At 49.6% G+C, this 19,055-nt stretch overlaps 1 protein-coding gene across 5 annotated transcripts in view; it reads right to left on the reverse strand.

Moving 5' to 3' along the window:
* Positions 1–9,383, reverse strand: part of CACNA1S (calcium voltage-gated channel subunit alpha1 S) — a 45,699-nt gene extending 36,316 nt beyond the window's left edge. For 2 of the 5 annotated variants that reach the window (XM_040616664.1, XM_040616666.1), the window contains exons 1-2: positions 9,208–9,383; positions 4,318–4,423 (exon numbers count right to left, since the gene is read on the reverse strand). In XM_040616664.1, the coding sequence (XP_040472598.1) occupies positions 4,318–4,423; positions 9,208–9,368 (267 nt within the window). In that variant the 5' untranslated portion in view covers positions 9,369–9,383. Of the gene's footprint in view, positions 1–4,317; positions 4,424–9,207 lie in introns of those variants that run through there. The other 3 variants (XM_040616663.1, XM_040616667.1, XM_040616665.1) reach the window with 2 other exon arrangements.
* Between the last annotated feature and the right edge of the window lie 9,672 nt (positions 9,384–19,055).

A 19,055-nucleotide genomic window follows, 5' to 3' on the forward strand; every position in this document is an offset into this window, starting at 1 on the left:
CAGATCCAACAAGGAACTGTCACTTGTATGGGTGACAGTCATACAGGGACACTTTTGGACATGGTAATTTGAGCAAGCAATGCTTCTGTCTGAGGCCTAGCCCTGGTTTCTGAAATGGACAGCATTTTGCCAGAGGGACTGTGGAAGGAAGGTGTGTTCGCAGCACTGCAGGCTTCCCCGGTGGAGACCCATTCCCAGTTTAGTCTCAGAGAAATGTTTCTGCCTTCCTGGGTGCAATTCCATGCAGAGTCCAAGCAGGGATGCTCCTTGCCCTTCATGGGTTGCAGATGGAGGAGAGGGGCCATGGAAAACCAGAAATATAAATAGCCCCATCCACTTGGCTGCTTCAGAGGGATTTTAATCCCAGTCTGGAAGGGGCCAGCAGCAGCAAGGACAGTGCTCACAGTGACAGGCAGAACCAGATGGGCACAGGCAGCCTTTGGCCACACTCCGGGGAAAGATGAGCTATTCTGGGCCCTGCAGCTGCAGGGCTGTGCTGAGCCCCTGCAGTAGGGTGCCAGGTCCCACCTGGGAGTGGGTGCAATGCTTCTGCCCAGCAAAGCCCCCAGGCCAGTTTCTAGCAGTTCACTCTGTCAGGAAGACGTGACCCCAAGGCCTCACTTCCCTGGGAGCCCAGGGCACAAAGCAAGCCACAATGCAGGCTGCCTTCTCCCATGGTGACTGTGGTGTCTCCAGGACAAACCCAGCAAGCCCTCAGCTGGAGACGATGAGGAGAAGACATCAGTGTTGCCTGTGAGAGGAAGGTTATGGGAGAATGGGATGGTGAGGCAGCAGGGAGGAGAACCAGAGGCAGCAGGGAGGAGAACCAGACATGTGCAGTGCCCTGGGCCAGGCACCTTTGGCTGTTGAGTTGGGAAGTGGTGGCTTTGCTGGCACAGTTTGCAAGAACCGGTCCCCATAGCCTCTGGCATGGTCCTGGTAGCACCACTGGAGGGATGCAAGGGATCACGCTGCAGGCCAGGGAGTGGTGTGTGGTGGCTCAGCATGCCACCCCTTCCTGCCCCGCTTCATCCAGCAGGACAGAATCAGGGTCTCTGGCTAGCAGGGATCTCCCTCTAAAAACCCCTTGCCCAGAATAAAAAGGTACTTGCTATTCTTTGGAGGTCCCTTTGAGAAGCCCAAACCAGATGAACAGTGCTTTGGCCAGTTCCAATGCTGTTTGCCCACCACGTACGGCCAGTGAGCAGCAGCATTCAAACCTGGGCCAAGAGAGAGCGAGCGAGCAGACAGCCCTCTGCGACCTGGCTACGTTCCACCCATCCTGGAAGAGGCACCAAGTACAGATTTCCTTACAGTACCAGCTCATTGTTGTGCTTTGCAAATCCAGCCACATACATGGAGCTGGATCTGCCCTGCTGGTGTAACCCCCCCTGGGTTCTCCTCCCTGCTGCCTCACCATCCCATTCTCCCATAACCTTCCTCTCACAGGCAACACTGATGTCTTCTCCTCATCGTCTCCAGCTGAGGGCTTGCTGGGTTTGTCCTGGAGACACCACAGTCACCATGGGAGAAGGCAGCCTGCATTGTGGCTTGCTTTGTGCCCTGGGCTCCCAGGGAAGTGAGGCCTTGGGGTCACGTCTTCCTGACAGAGTGAACTGCTAGAAACTGGCCTGGGGGCTTTGCTGGGCAGAAAAGGAAACAAGGAAACAAGGAAAAGTCTTAACAAGACCAATATGAAGGTTCTATGCAGTGATCCATCAGTGCTGGCTGTGGGGCTCCACCATCACCTGTCCTACAGCTGTGGGTCCAGTTCCCCTGGCTTATCTGGCTGTAAACTGTGGGCAAGTGCTGATGTTAGCAGAGCAAGAGAAGCCAGGCTCCTGACTACACGGACATCTCACAAGCATCTTCGCCAGTGGTCTGAGGTGGTATAGCCTTTTGGTGGGATACAACCCAATGCAACACAGAACGGTGGGATTTTCGGAAGCATACTCCTTTATATTGAACAGCCATTCTACCTAAACATAAAGCCATTATCTGTGATACTAACAGGGTGCCTACACACAGACCACTACCTGTGTTATTAAGAGCGGCTTCTGTACAGCTAAAGCTCCAGCTCTGACACTAACCCCCCCCAGGCCCCATGTTCTACCCGATATGCTTACAAAGCATACGGGACTCAAGCCCAGCTGCTTTTGGGTGCTCTGAAAGGGGGGCCTCCTTCTAAGCATCACACTTGTTTCCCATTAGTGGGGAAAAATAGGTACTTCAGTGTGTGCAGCATGTCAAACACCACCCACCAGAACTGCAGGAGGGAGCCAACTGCCCTAGGAAACAAACTCTACTCTAAATTTGCCTTTTATTTGTGCATTGACCATAAATGGAGTCCAGGCAGCCAGCTTACAAGCAGACATCTGTATTTTCTTGGGTGAATCCCCTTGAACAACCTGCCTTGCTAAACACATTTCTGAACTTGTTTGCTCCTGGAGCAAGGCTTCTAGTGAAAGAAAGCATGATTTGGAGCTCATTGACAATTTTGGAAATTCAAGTCAAAGTGAAAATAAATGCTGTGAATTTTTGATCAAGTTGAAAAGTCAAAATCATTTTATCAGGGTCAGAGAAAATACTTCGATTTCATTAGAATTAGACAAAATTATACAAAAAGAGCATCACAAAAACCATCTTCTGAATCAGAAGAAATCTAATCTAAAAATAATAGTAACAAAATATGTTGAAATTAAACAACTGTATTTCTTCCAGGATAAGGCAAAATGGATTCATAGAAGATTTACAGGTTATTAAATATACATTTTTCACCCCCCCAAAAAGAGTTCTGGTTAACAAAGCTTTCATGAAACAGATTCTAAATCTAGTGTAAACTTTGTGTGCAAATCTTCCCCTGGTGGTCCTGGAAAGACAGTCACAAGTGTGGCTCTCTCCAGGTTTTCCAACCTTGCAGAAAGAAAGTGGCAGCAGAGGTCTCCCAGGAGATCCTCCTTCCAGAGACTCTCCTTGTTGGAGACCCTCCGCTTTCGAGCAGAGTGGCTTTCCTGGCATTAAGTGCCTGGGATGCAGGAGGCTTCTCTGAAGGAAGCCTGGGCTGGAGAAGGTCCTGCACAGATGTTAGTGGTGAGCTCTGTTAAGAGCAAGCGTCGATCCTGCCTTCACAAATAACACGGGGCAATGTCCTCAATGCTCTGACTCAGTTTCCCCTCACACATTTTGCCTCCTCAACAATTTTAAAGGTCTTTATATAAACTCAATCCTCTCCAGAGAGGACTGGGCAACGAAGAGAGGCAATTAAAAAAGTGACAGCATCTCTCTGCTGCAGGTAGAAGCAGCTCCAACAAGCCTTTACTGCACTATCTGCAGGCCCTGTGCAGAGCACAGCCTGACACCCAAGGTGATGGGGCTGTGGCTTAACACTTAGCTGGGATTGCTCCCACAAAGCCACCAGAACATGATGACAAAGGGACATGGAGAGTGGGGATGAAAGAACAGAAGCCTGGGGCTGCCAGGCTCCTGATACAGAGGGCTGTTGGCATGGCAACAGGCTGAAAAATCCCACAATAGGATATAACATAAGTAATCTAATACACAGTAAATATAAATCGGAGAAATTTCATTTATACTTGACAGAAGAGAACATTTAATTTAAAAAGGGTGTATTTAGATGCTTTGATTCAGTCACCAAAGTCAGACTGTCAATGGAAATCAATGTGGATTGAACCACAAAGGGGATCTGAGGAGGGGAAAAGGGTGGGGAAACTAAAGATAGTGCAAACTATTGATTTGGGTCACATCAAAACATCTTATTCCAGGCAAAATGGTGACTAGGAAAAAAAAAGAATAACTGATTGGAAAGGAGCAACCTCTCTGCTTAACAGAGAAGGTTTTTTTCTCTCTTAAATAAGAAGTACCAAAATTAAAATACAACTTTGAAATGAAAGGTCAAAAAAATTTATTCAAAAAATGCTGAAACAAAACATTTGAGCCTTTCTGGAACAGGATGTTTCCTTTTGGAAGTATCATGATAAAAACATGAGGGAATTTGTTCTCTTTTTGGCATCAATTCTTCCTTCCTGTGTACTTCACACACCAATCTGCTGCCTTTGATCTCAACCTAGGGTTGGTTTCAGACCCTCTGAAAAATCCATTTTATAGCGGTTTCTCCACCACTCTGCCTCCCTATGGCTTTGCATCTCTTGCTGGACTGACAACGCCTGACTGCACCCCACACTACAGGTATTACCACCTTGCACCCACGCCATGCCACAGTGAGCGACCCACCCTGCAGAACCCTCAAAGCCGAGCACCCGGCTGTCCAGCAGGACAGTGGGAAGGGCTGTGCCTTACCAGGCTGGAGTTGGCAACATTGGTGTCATCCTCGGGCATCGGCAGGTAGATGGCCAGTGCAACACAGTTGGCAAAGATGGTCAGGAGGATGATGATCTCGAAGGGTCTGAGAGGAAGCGTTAAGGAGTAGAGATGGGAACAAAAAAGCAGGTACAGCCCTGCCCCTGGCCTGTCCTGCCTGGGTATGCGTGGGGAAACCCCACTGGCTATGGGGAAACTACCTCCCACCGGGGCAGAGTACCAGACAGAGCAGTCAGACCATCCTCTGCACATTCTCAGTTGCTGACCACTTCTTGGGTCCCCAGGGAGGGAGGGAATGTGCCAGGAGGAGACACGGGGCCTGGACACAGCACATGGCTGCTGGAGAGGGACAGCTTTGGCATGGGACACATGGGGAGGGAGCAAAAATTAAAAGGTTGCAGAAGAGGAATAACGAGTGGATTGGAGAGCTGGTAGTTTCCCCTCCTCATTCTTCAGTGAACAATCCTGAAGAGTCAGGACCTTCTTGCACAATGTAGGCACTTAACCAAAGCATCACCCTTTGGAGTGTGCTGGCCCTGGTTCCCTCTGTATTCAGCATCCATGAGGGAGATGCTGTTGAGCAGCAGATCTCGGGTGGGTCGCGTTCCCCTGACTAGAAGATATCTAGGGGCACGACAGTTCAGCCAGGGTCTCTTCTAGCAGAATATCCAGATACTAACATCCCTGGGTGTCCTATAGCCTCAGTGCCCCAACGCAGGCAGTGGTCCTATGACTGTCCCCAGGAGTGCCATGGGCTGGGAGTAACCAGAGTGCTCAGCCTGAGCTCCATCCCACTTCCTAGAAGGCAGAATTGTGCTGTTTGTGCTCTATGACATCTCTGAACAAATGAGGTGACTTGCTCTTTCCCCCAAAGGCCCTAGGACAGGCACTTGGTCACTCCCAGGCTCCTGCTGCTGTCACTGCACTGCTGGGCCCCTAAAACCTCATGGTCAAATTTCAGCTATCACATTCCTGAAGCCCCAAGCTCTGGCTTCGGGACCTCATCCACAGCCAGGCTCTCACCCCAGGGACACCATGCTGGTCCAAACCTGGCACCCTGTGATACCCTGAGAGTGCAGCAGATATCTGATCAGAAGATGACAGCCATCATCTTTTACTGCCCCTATGCTGGTCACATCCAGGTCCTGCTGCAGATCTCACATGCTTGTGCGTGGCCACCACACCAAGCAGCTATGCACATACCTAAAAGCAAAGCGGTCTTTTTCACTTATCTAGTGGCCTTGTGCTGCCAGAAGGCAGCTGGGAACAGCATGACACGAAAACCTTCAAGAAACATTTTTGGTCACAATCCTAATCTCAGAGTTCCCCGGTTAATGATGTTTCTTGACAAGTATATCTCAGTTGCCCCTGATCTATTTGCCTTGCCTGTACCCCTGGAAGCCACTGAAACTAAAAGCAGATGGAGGAAATGAAAATGGTCCAGCTGCCTACTGGGCCAGACCCACACACAGTGTAAATCAATGAATAGTGATGTAAATAGCACACTATCCTCCAGCCTCTTCTCTCCATTGTCCTACCAGACAATATCTATCACTTCAGACCACAGCCAGTGGTCTGAAACTGTTTTGAGATCTCTCATCCCCATCCCCACCTGTAACTTCCAACCTGCCATCCCGGGCAAACCAGTAAATCTCATCCAGCAGGTACAGAGGTCCCAGTACAAGACAGAACTTCACAGCATCCCTATCTCGCTTTGTGTGAACCTTCCAAAGGAAAACAGCTCCCAGGAACATGCTCTGTGGGAACACCTACAGCTCAGCTACACAGATTCATGCCACTACAAAGCTCAGCACAGCCCTCAAAACTCAGTACCCCAGCAGAGAAGCCCTGAAGCCATATTGATGCTTCCCTATGCATTAGTTAATCAACTAATTAGCTCAGCTTTCCAGATAATTATGATGAGGCCTGCCTTGGGCTGTGGTGGCCATACCACTATCCAATCCAGAACCACGGGGCAAGGAGCACCTAGGGAGCATTCTCCCCATACTGGCCTGCTGAACTGGCTAAGTGCTGTCAGTTATGTCCTATACTCATGACGGGTTATTTTGCCTTTTCTGGACCTTTCTATCCATCAACTTGATGACACTTCAAAAAATAAAGTCAGCTGGGAAAGCTGTTTCCCTCTGTGTTCCAGCTAACGGGGCAGAGTCCAGGGGTTAGAGGCTTTCCTGCCTGCTCCCACAGGGTGAGATGAGCAGCAGCCCTCCTTGAAGGGTGACCTATCTTGTAACTGGAGCCAGAATCAGCTTGCTGCTTGAGAGTCTGAGTCTGGCACTGTCATTAGGTAGAAATGCAGTGGGAGAGATTGAACCAAAAGAGAGACACGTAGTGTCACTGGGCACAGTGTCTCTGCCTCTTGCCACTGAGCCAGAGCCTCAACGTCCTCCTCATCTCCTTGTCCTGCAATCTCACTTCTTTCTCTACAGCAGCCTCCTGCCACGCAGCATTCAAGAGTCCCAACGTCTGCCTTGCAGCAGGAATTAGGCCCTTAGTGCCTTGCAACTCTGTGGTCCTCCAGGGTCCCCAGACTCCTCACCCATCTGCCTTGAAGTCCTCCTGGCCGCATAATGACCTGGAATACTGGAGTGACACCACAAACCTAGACATGTTCCAACAACCATCAACTTGCTGGGCTAGATGTTGAGCACACAATACCCAGCAATTTGCAGAGTACCCAGATTCCCTTTTCTAATGCACATGGTTTTGAGATGTGAGAAAATTTAGCATAAAGCCCCCTCTGCCTCAAGCCAGCCTGACTTTCATCTACCCTAGGTTGAGCACAGTGATACTCACCACTCTCCAACTGCCTGGAAAAGACCCTGTCTCACTCCTGCAGCTCAGCTTTGTGCTATTATTATGATTAGAAGCTATACAGCAGAGATAGGCCCAGGGAACAGGAATGTGTACTACCGTACTGAACCCGGATGCCAGGTATCCCCCACAGAACATGGTCACAGCTAATCTCCTCTTGGAAGCTTGCCTGGCCCTGAAGACCATAACAACCCACAGGACCTCGAGTGACCCTGTCATGCCTTGCAAAGCCTGATCCCTGAATGAGGGCAGCCAGGTCCATTTGAGTATAAATACAGCCAGGCACAAGAGAGTCTCCGGAGAAACCCAATGCCCTGGATCATTTGTCCTGCACAGGTCAGAACCACCTGCACCTGCAACCTTCCTGATGAGACACTCACCTCTCCCCTCCACACTCCCTTTCCAGGGTACTGATGTGGGAAAGACCCCCACTGTGCTATGCACTCTCTCTGGCATGCATTGGCCCAGGAGAAGGAATGTGTGTGAGCATGCTGGAAGACATAAGTCCTATTTAAAGCTCTTCCCCTGCTACTAGGGTGTATGCACAAGTTTCTTCCATACTCAGTGCCTATTTAAGACACAGTCAAAGTTCCTTTCCATGTGCTTATAGAATAACGCAGTCCTCTCCTCATGCCAGAGAAGCAGAAACAAAGAATTTCCCAATTTTAGCTCTGCTCCCTCTCCTTGAAGGACACAGAGCACCTTTGCAGTGAAGGAACAAGAGCTTTAAATCCATGTCGAGCACAACACTACCAGAGGTGTGAGCATGCCCTGAGAGCCTGCAAACAGGCACCCTGGGCTTTGAACAAGATGGCATGTCTGGCAGTGCAGGAGCACAGTTTTTGTGTCCCTGCAGCACTACATGTAAAGCAACACAGCCAGCCTAAGGCAACCAAGCCACCTCCAACAGCAGCAAAGCCTGGCCAGGGATGGGATAATCCTGCCAAGGTCAGGAACATGCAGATAGGGTCAGCAACTGAAATGAGAAAAGTTGGGGTGGAAAAACTGGATTTGCTGGAAACGTCCCAAAATTCCATCATTTTCACTTGAGCCCAAATGTTTTGCTGAATGCAGACTGAAATGTTTCATCTCCCATTCTCTTCCTTTCTATAAAATACAGGGGAACAAAGCATTATCTAATGGCCTAAAATAGTTCCTGGAAGAGTGGCAGAAACATGACATTTTGGTGTTTCTAACACCCCAGTGAAAAGATAGCCAGTCAAAGAGCAACCACCCAAACCCCATCCCTAAATTAAGCCAGAGGCACAGAGGGATACTGTCCATCTGAACAGTAAAACTCACAAAAGCCTTCACCTGTGACAGCAGTGCCAGGGAGGGATGCAAAGAGGGCGCTGAGAGGACAACAGCGTTGGCAAGGATCTGGGAGATGCTGGCCAGATCCCACCACCAGGGCAGGGAGCAGCTGCCGGATCAGGCAAGCAGTGACACACACAAAGAGCCGTCCCAAGCAGCTCCCATGATCTCACTACGCACCCCCAAAACTTCTCCCCTGGGGCAACCTGTTGTATTCAGCTTGATCCTCAGCTCCCATCCCCCCAGCCTAGCCCTCCTCCTCTGCCTGGTCCCATCCCCACCCCAGGATGGGCACTGTGCCCCCTCCTCACACGCCAAGTCCTCTTCCCTCCCAGCGGGCTGTTCCCTTTTTCTCCCCAGCACAGTTCCTGCCAGCACAAAAAGTATTGACTCCCACAAGACCCCTGCCACCCAGGCTGCCCCTGCACCACACTACCAAAGGTCCCTGTGGCCTGACCTGCTTCTCAGCCCCAGCTTCCCCCACAAGGCTGTTCATGCCCCAGTTTGCACAGCTGTTGCCTTTGCCAGTGCATCCCACCAGGGCTCCCCGAGTGCCTTGCTGCATTTTACAGACCCAACGAGACAGCCAGCACAGGCCTAACGTGGACGGACAGCAATCCTGTCTGCAGCCGACGGGGTCCTGCTCCCCAGCACAACTCCCCAGCACCCCTGCTCACAGGCACAAACACATGAGCTCCCAAGCCCACACAACCAGAAGGATACTTCCACTCTACGATGCTGATACATGCCTTCCGCAGTGGGTTTTGCAGGGTTAAGCAAAACAGAGCCCTGGCTGGCCGAGGGGCTGCTGGCGGCACCGGCTTCTTGGACTTCTCCTTCTGTTGCCTCCTCTTCACGTCATCCTGGGGAGAAGCAGGCTCCATGGTGTTTCTCCCCCTCCTGCCCCACAGCTGAGCCCCCCTTTCCCAGGTCCCAACCAGCTGGAGCTCCTCTGGATCTCCCTTCTCGTGGAGTCTGTCTCCTCTGCGCACTGGGGGAGGTGGTGGGGGAGTGGGGGCTGGAGCTTGCACTCGCGTGTACAAACACACAAAGCATGAGTTTAAATTTAGATTTCTGCCTGGCTCCCGGGTGCTGTCACAGCTCCTGAGGCAGCAAAAGGGCCCCTGCAGCTGTTGCTTCTTTGCCCAGCACACTGGGAGCGGGGCGAGTGCTTCACATGCCACTGACCCGGGCTGGGGGGAGCAGGCCCCAGCACTGGGCACACTGTCTCTGAAAGAAAAATCCTTTGTCCCAGGTCAGCTCTCTCCCCAGCTCCCCAGGCCTCCTTGCCTGAACTGGGAAGCTGGGCTACCTGGGGCAAAGCACACAGCCCCATTTGCTGAATCGTATTACTCAGGGTGAGATGGAGAACCGGACTCTGGCTGGTTCCCAAAGAAGGGTACCCCACAAACTGCTCAGTCCCCTCTCTGCAGGATTTCACCTTTACTTCTTGGTTGAGCCCTAGACCCTGTGATCCTGGGGCTGCAGGGCCTCTGGGCTTGGGTCCATCTCACTGACAGGGACTTTGACACCAGGCTCAGAGCTCCAAGGAATCACGGCGAGTCCAAAACGTGCTCTTGCTTGCTTTTCTGGAGGGATGGAGGAAGCCCTTGGCTGGCATTGATCACTCAACCCCTTGCTCAGCCTCACCTCCCCAGTCCTGCCTCCAGGGTATGGAGGATGCCTGGGGATGCAGGAACCCCCACAAGCCTAGGCTGGATTGTGTCCTGGCAAGTCCAGCTGGGCTTGAGAAAGCCCGACTGGATGAATGGTATGGACACTTATGGTGACTTCTGAGCTAGAAGGCAGGCAGGGAGAGAGGCAGGGTATCAGCACCTCTTCACAGCAGGGAAAGCTGAGGCACCAGGAAGTGTTGCTCTTGGGGTTTTCGTGGACTGAGTCAGCAAAATAATTGCAGCGATCTTATTACTTACAGTTACGTCCCGTGGCAAATGTCTTACAGAGATGTTACAGTCTAACATGACTGACCAGCTGTGCCCCAGTCAACCACACGCATCGCAGGGAGCTGCTCTACCCACTGCACCACACGGCCTTGCTGAAAGCTTCCTCTCCTTTGCTTTGCAGGGGCATTTCCACTGCGGAGGGAATGACTTTGCAGCTATGCAGCAGGCTGCGTTGCAAGGCAGCAGGGCCAAGGGAACTAATCACTCCCTGCCCACAGCCGGGAGACAGCTTGGGAGAGCAACTCCTGCAGCTGCTCCAGCCAGTTTTGATGGACTTTGGAGGAGCGGGGCCTCAATTGTAAAGGGGCTAAATTAGTAACCTGCCCCCTCCTACACCACTGCTGCATTTTGTGAAAATCAGAGTCAAATAACTCCTGCTGAGGGCTCCAGCCCTGTCTCCGTGTGAGTCAGGGCCATGCATGTTCCCGTTTCTCATTATTTACTCCTTGTTTTTCCCTCTAAACTCTAGTGAAAGCCAGGAGCTGCATTTCTGCTGCTGGCTGTGCAGGAGAACCTGTCCCAGGGACAGCATGAATGTGGGGCCCATCCGGCCACGAGCCTGAGAAGAAACATCTGCCCTTTGACTCACCCTGGAAAAGCCTCAGAGGAAGAAAGCAGCGTGAGTGAGCCGGGAGGGCACAGCCTGGTGCAGGCAGGGGCCTGTGGAGAGGACACTCGAGGCCTCTCTGATCTTCTACACCCTTTTGCTCACAGACTCCGTGTGCAGCTGCTGGCAACCACTCACCGCCTTGCTGGGCTCTGTATTTCGCACAGAGCTGTGCTGGCAACCACCAACCTCACATGGCTTCAACAAAACACGTGCAGTGCTCTGCTCCACGGAGACGTTCCTACCTGCTGGGCAGGGAGACCCTCCTTCCTTGTGAAACATTTTCACAACCATCCCCATCCTCCCCGCACACTTCATGGGCCTTCATGTTCACCTCCTGCTCCACCAAAGACACGACTTAAGGAAGGAACCCCAAGGCAGCGGGCCCATGATGGAGGCCTGCCGCCCCCAGTTGGGCTTCTCCTGCTGCTGTGAAGGACAGAAACGCCCCGTGGCCGTGAACACTTCGCACCTCCCAGATGTGTGCTCACATTCCTCCCGAAAGCTCCTTTCTCCAGCCCAGGCACCTCTCCGCTTCGCTGCCGACCCCCGCAGGACCGTGCCCTGCTGTGCCTCAGGGTTGCCTGAGCTGGACAGACACAGCCAGATGGCAGCGAGGCCCGTCCCCCTCCGAGCCCACCACGGTCCCTGCGAAGGGTGCAATGTCCCACGGGAACCTTCAGCCGGAGCTGGATCCCCACTGCAGCTCCTCCCGTGTCGGCATCCGGGCCGGGGCGAGGAGCCTGGAGCCGCCGGGGCGGCCGGACCGCAGCTGTCCCTGGCCCAGGCTCTCCCCTCGGCCGCCACAGTGGTCCTGAGGTTCAACCCCAGCTCCGCAGCCGGGGCCGATACATCCCTGGAGAGCTGCCGGGCGGGAGCCGCGCTGCCGGCCACCTCTGGGATGGGGGGTCAGCGCCTCCCGATGCCACGGGCACAGGTGGCTCCTGGAGGAACGAACCATGGGAGCTCGTGAGATGGTGTGGCTTGAACCCATAAGCCAAAAGCCTAGATAAGGTTTGTTCAGATTCCCAAACTGGTGAACAGCACCTACACTGAAGACAATGGCAAGGTAAGGCTTTGTCTGTCTCAAGTTTCTTTTTTTCTCAAAAACCTCACGGACTCATGTGACTCAAATCAGCACATAAAACTGCTCTGCCTTGAGTAACTTAATGAGAGAACAGAACCTCCTGGGTCACGGGAGGGGAAAGAGCCACTGTCTGCCCTGTAATTGGGAAGAGGATCTTCTGGCAAGGCCACTTTGAGCATTTTTTTTTTTTTTTTTTTTAGGTTCAGCCATCTTAACAAACACACCTTTCATAGTTAGTTTATAAAATTCACGTAAGACAAGATGTAAAGCATCTGTTTATTGCTTAAACCTAAAAGCAGTCACTGCTTACCAAGTAGCAGAACAAAGCATATGAAGAAACAAATGTGGTTTCAGTATTGTCACCTTCCATTTGTACACCATTTCTGGATTCAGCCTTCACTTGGAAAAAGGACTCGTGGCTTCAATAGTAAAACATTTCCCGTTCCCAATTGGCTTTCCAACCCATTATTTCCTCACAGAGATGCTGCCTGCATCTTTCCTAGACTGTGTTTGTTCTGATGCCTCAAAGGATGATAAAAAAAGCCATATTTAGCCAGGCCAGATGTCATACATTTTGGTGTCCTATTTCTCACACCAGCCAGGAGCAGACGCTCGCATAAATTTAAAAAGCAAGGTCATGTTTTAGCGTAGTTGTCTCTCTCTGTCTGCCAACTGTACCACTCACCTCAGTCAGTGACTGTGTCCTAGTTCTAAGGCAACTGCAATTATGCAGGTTTTATATACCATTCATTAATTTTTGTATTTTCTACACTGAGTTAACAAAGAACAAAAGACTGAGGGAAGATAAGGAAGACGGTGAAGGAGAACGAGAGGAAAAAGACAGAGACAAAAAGAGAGAAACCCTAAACGTTGGTAAGCTGTTAGTCAGGACAACACAATCTTGAGACAGAATTATGCAAGTAAATGGATGAAACTCAACCTGTAATGCACTGGAAAGCAATCACAACACTAAAGTGTTTCATGACAATGGGCTGAGCAAGGATCACATTCCTTGCTGACAAGGAGAAAATTTGAAAAACTTGTACAATATGTAGATGAATTGTTACTGGCCAGTCAAGTTTCACCAGGCAGATCCCTGCAGGAGGAAGAGAGCACCCAAAGGAGGAACAGCCAGGTATGCTCAGGGTAAATAAGAAGAAAGAGATGAAGGGATCAAGGATGAATGAAGAGCTGGAGAACTAACTAAACTGATGATATAGTAAGTCTGAGAAATGGGTGGATAAATGCTTGGAAGAATAAACTTTTGGACTGGTATTTGCTGTGTAAACAATAGAAAAGGTCAAGGAAGGGGATGAGGAAGAGAGATGACCAAGTCAAAGGAATGGGGGGACAGACCAGTACTGCTGGAAGATTACAAAGAAGCTGAGAGGGACAAGGGTGGTATAGGCAAAGGGGTGCAATGGGAACTCGTTATACTCACAGTCAGCTACAGTTTTGCTCATGAAGCCCTCAAAACTGTAGTGCCATAGGGTCTTCACCAAGTCACATCAGCGGATGACTTTTCCCTGGGTGCCTGGCAGAGCCAGGACAAGGAAGAAAAGAAGAAAGCCAAAGAGCAGCATTGCCTCTCTCATAATGCAGTCCATAGCAAGGACGTGCCAAAGCGACCTGAGCTGTCTTGTCTGTCAGGACTGCCTTCAACGCCAGCCTTTTATTCCTGCTCCCAGGAGGAGGACCAACTGGCTAGCCAAGCACGCCTGGAAAGTCTAGAATGCCTTTAGAGTAATGAGCCAATAAGAAAGTGGCCAAAGGCCAAAGACAATTCCTGGAGGATGCCAGTACCTACTTCACCAACCCTGCAAGGTTGCGGCATGTGTGTGCCACAGACAATCCAGCAATCCCTAGTTTGATATTCCAGATATCATGGATCAAAGGCTGTAGTTAACTTCCATGGGTGTTGTGGTTTATCCTCACTAGGCTGCTAAGGCACTTGCTCACTCCCCTCACAGTGGGATGAAGGAGAGAATCAGAAGGTAAAAATGGAAAAATTCATGGGTTGCGATAAAGACAGTTTAATAGGTAAAGCAAAAGCTGTGCTTACAAGCAAAGCAAAACACTTCCCATCAGTGGGAACATGTTTAGCCGCCTCCAGGAAAGCATCACACATAATGGTTACCTAGGAAGGCAAATGCCATCACTCCAAACAACCCCCTTCCTTCTTCCCCAAGCTTTTATTGCTGAGCATGGCATTGTATGGTATGGAATATCCCTTGGGTCACTTGGGGTCAGCTGTCCCAGCTGTGTCCCCTCTCAACTGCTTGTGCACCCCCAGCCTGCTCACTGGCAGGGCAGTGTGAGGAGCAGAAGAGGCCTAGATGCCGTGCAAGCGCTGCTCAGCAACAGCTGAAGCATCTCTGTGTTGTCAACACTGCTTTCAGCACAAATCCAAAACACAGCCCTGTACAAGCTACTATGAAGAGACTTAACCCTATCCCAGCCAAAAACCAGTACAGTGTTAGCAAAAAGGACTTGCCTGCATTTTCTTCTACTTCATGCATGCGTACTGGAAAGAAGGAAGCGATGTACACACAGTTATCTTCAGTCATTCCTCCATATTGCCATAATGCTTGCTGCAAATGACTCCAAAAGTCACTCAGGTGCTTATCTGATCTTTGCCTCCCTTCCTGAACTCTTTCCCAGATAACATCAGTTTGTCCTGCAGCCTTTATTGCCAGCACCAGATTATGGCAAGCTGTTTCACATGCAGCTCAGTCATTTGCATTGTTACCCTGACAGTAATTTACTCTGAGAACCGCTGTTTTCCAAGGACTAATCGTTGGACTTTAACAATGTGCAGTGGAGCCAATTTAAAGATGCTTTTGAATTTATTTGGGAAGTTACATCTTTGCAATTTGCCAAGCACCAGCTTCTTAATTGCATGTACTGAGAGCTTCTTAAAACCATCCCAAGCAATTTCCTGGAGAAACAAACTAATTAAATGAAATTGCTTGCTTTGGCTCTTCAGTCACAAGCCCCTTGAAACTTTAACCTCTTTGGAACCTGCACACTGGATTTTCTCATCAAACCCAGAATGATTATTTCAAATCAGTACTAACAATAATCTGCACAGTTTTCTATTAGAAAAGCCCAAGAATCACTACAAACTTTTTTTCCTAAATAAAATCTTTAAAATTTGCATCTAACAGTGTTAAAAGACAAGAAAATACAAGACAAGAAGCTAGGAAATCAATTGTATGATCTGTGATTGTGAAACTGTAAAGAAGAAACAGCTGAAATGTGTAACTTTTGTTCTGATGTGAAATGTTACTGATTTTCTGCTAATAAATACTGACCCATGTTCCTGTGTTGCATCATCTTTCCTTCTGCCTCCCTAGCACAGACCTGTCTAAAGGGGATGTCTCCTAATGCCCAGCAAAAGCAGAACAGCAATTGACAAATTCTGTTTTGCACTCAAACATCTGTCACTGTCACAAGTTATCAAAAAAAACTCTCCCAAAGATCTATAGTTATAGACATAGATACAGGCGTAAAAAAAAAATAAAATAAATATTCCTTTAATTATAATAAGATTGGAAGTCTACACCAGTCTAAATCCCATAAGAAGTCCAGGTACTACAATAATGGTAGATAGAAAACTGGAGTCCTTTCCTATTCTAAAATCTCCACTGTGCTAAGTGGCCTTGTGACACCAAATAACCCTGAAAGAAAAGACTTTGTGTTTCCAATTGCTCCAGTGATCCCGGACCTGGATATGAAGAAAAAATTCAACACTGCAAGGAATAAAGATGTCTCAAGTTGGGTAAGTATATTCTAAAAGCCACCCACCACCCAGGTTTCTAAACACATCTGTTGTGTTAATTCTGCCAATTCTCCCCTTCTCACTTGTTGAAGAGAGTAGGCCCAAAAGGATGGGTTGCCTTAATGAATGGATTACTAGAGACAGCCAAACGACCACGACTCCAACATGGCAGAGTCTTGGGAAATCTGAATTGGGTAGTAGGGGTGGTAACTTTGAAGGAGCAGGAAGGATAACAACTTTATCCCCCCAAAAGCAGTTATGTCCTCAGTTTCCTGTGGTCTTCATAGTGGTTAGCAAGTCCTAGCTCTTCAGGTCAGTCTTCTGAGCAATGAGCCTAAATGACCCTCCTGTGCTCTGACCAAAGCCTAATTCCCTCAGCCTCAGCAGAACCCATTTGCTGAGAAGACTGTTTGCCATCCTGCTGCCAGTTAGGAGTGGGGGTATAGCCCTGTGCTGGATCTTTCATATTAAAGAAATTTGCTGTGCTCTGGAAAATTTTGGAAGATGAAAAAACCCAACAAATGAATTATTGGTATGTAGGGGATAACTGGGCATATGACCATCATAAAGAGGATGGTCAAAAATGAGTACAAAAACCTCAAGGAAGAACTTTAGCTGCAGTAATTGTGAGTAATTTAACCAAGGCACCTGCAGAGCCCAGTCTCTGCACCATCTCACATTCCTCCCTCTGCAATTTTAATAATGAATTGGCAGCCAGTGTATTTGTGGACCAAGCTGCCTCTATCATCTGCAACTATTTAAAGGATCACATTCCTGGCTGACAAGGAGAAAATCTGAAAAACTTGTACAATATGTAGATGATTTGTTACTGGCCAGCAAGACATGCAAAGGTTGTTTGAAAGATACTACTTGTCAGTGTACTGCTTTAGCAGAAAAAGCTGACCATGCATCTCTTTCTAAGATTCAGCTGTGTTAGCAGGAAGCAAAATATTTAGGATTCATATTAAAAGACGGGCAAAGATTAGTAGATCCAGAAGGGGTGCAGGCTAGTGTAGAAATACCTTGACCAGTAACAAAGGAAAAACTGCGAGAATTTTTAGGTGCAGTAGGATACTGCAGGCTGTGGATACAGGGGCTAGGGGCGTTAAGTAAGCCATTGATAGAAGCTACCAAGGCAAACGAAGTGGAGCCTGTATGGTGGGGTCCAGAGAGAGAAAAGGCTTTCCAAGCTATAAAAGGAGTTTTAGCTTCTGCTCCCGGATTACTCCCAAATCCTTTGAACTATTCGTGCGTGAGAACAAAGGAGCAGCCGGCGGCGTCCTGCCTCGCAAGGCAGACCCACACCGCCACCCTGTGGCTACAGCAAGAAACAGCAACTGCCACAAAAAGGCGTAGAGTCACCCGACAGCTGTGTATGTATGGCCTGCACGAATTGCTTCCTAAACATCGATTGTTAAACAACATGCTACACAAGCACTGTCCCCCACAAAGAGCACATCGTTATGCATTCATGATTTTAAATGCTGTTAATATTACTTTAAAAAGATGTAACGTTTGAATCCAGCAAGTTTACTACCAGTTCCCTCTGATGGTGAGCCACACCATTACTGTGCTAAGGTAGTGTTTCAACTCCAACCACCTACGAGAAGATCTGTGAGATCAACCTCTAGAGAGCTCTAACCCTTTTCACCGATGGATCTCCATACTGTGTAAATGGAAGATGACACATGGGCAAACAACAGTGGTGAGAAACTCAAGAGGTACTTAAAACAGAACCTTTACAAGGCTTGGTGAGTGCCCAAGGGGCTGCATTAAGAGCATTAGCAAGCTATTAAGAGCAGCCCCAAACCTAACACATCCCTGCTGGTCTCACCTGCAAATCTCCCTTCCACAGTTCCAAAGATGAAGGAGTTACAAGGGAGTTTGGATCTCACATACTGGCTGAGTGTGCGACAACCACCCAAAGTCAGGAAAAGCCTTTGGACCAGGGTTCCACAGGCCCGGCAAGGCACTCAGCCAGGACAGCTGACCCACGAACTCCAGAAAGAACAGAGGCATGGACTTCACTGTTGGGGTACCCTTGACCCCCTTTCACAGCCATGGGTGTGGTGGAGGTGGCAGAGCAAAATCCTGTGTCCACTCCACCGAGATGAGTGAGGAAGGTGGTGCTTCACCTTGTAGTGAGCAGCCCGGCTGTGGCACCTGGCAGCTCGCCCACCACTCTGTTAAGGACCCAACATGGGGGCCAAGGTCCTCAGGACCCCATGCACAGGGATGGTATTGGGACCAGCCACCAAGCACTCTACCCTTCTCACAGCAGTGCTTGGCAGATGCCTACAGGGAAGACGGTGGTGTGAACCCCAGTTGTGGCTGGCAGACAAGAACGTTGACTGTGTGGTAGCATGGTGACACCAGGTTCAGAGTGACATCACCTGACGTGACCTGATGTTCTGGGGCACCAACACACCCAGCAAAAACAGGGGATCGAGGGACACCAAGCAGCTGCAACAGGATGTCTGAGGCACCAGGGCCAGGATCTTGGGACACTAAAGGAGGGGAGCCCTTCTGCCTGCCTGGCTTTGGTAGCAAGACACCTCACAGCAGTGTCCCAGGGGCTGGCTGTAAGGAGACACTGCCTATGCCTTCTTTAGCTCAACTATTGTATCCCTTATTCTGACTGAATTCCTCTTTCTTCTTTATTTTTTTTTAATATGCTGAAATACAATTTCAGGGTGGTTTTGCTTTTCAGATGTGTTTGCCTCTGGGTTGTTAAGCACGCTGGCAGTAAGGGGCAAGCCCTGTGGCTGGAGGCTCCTAGCTCTGACTCCAGCAGGTGCCCCACAGTGCAGCAGCAAGGGCTGTCTGGTGGGGAGAGGTACTCCTTTTACTCCCAGGTAAATGGCAGGAGTAACTATGACTCTCTTAAAACAGGATCACAGTTGCTAACTGGGCTTAGCTGCAGAGGTCACACCTCCTCATGATCCTGCCAGATGGCCCTTGAGGGGTAATAACTGAGCTGACCTTCTGCCCCATTCTGGGTTATAGTCACTACCCACCCTATCGAGTGGCTTCACCAACCAATTCATAGTATTTAATTAGGCAAAATAAATTTCTGGCTTCAATTAATATTCATTGCCCGAAACCTTTGCCCATGGGTATCATTGGGCTCAG

This window comes from Falco naumanni, chromosome 17, assembly GCF_017639655.2.
Source record: "Falco naumanni isolate bFalNau1 chromosome 17, bFalNau1.pat, whole genome shotgun sequence".
Lineage (NCBI taxonomy): Eukaryota > Metazoa > Chordata > Aves > Falconiformes > Falconidae > Falco > Falco naumanni.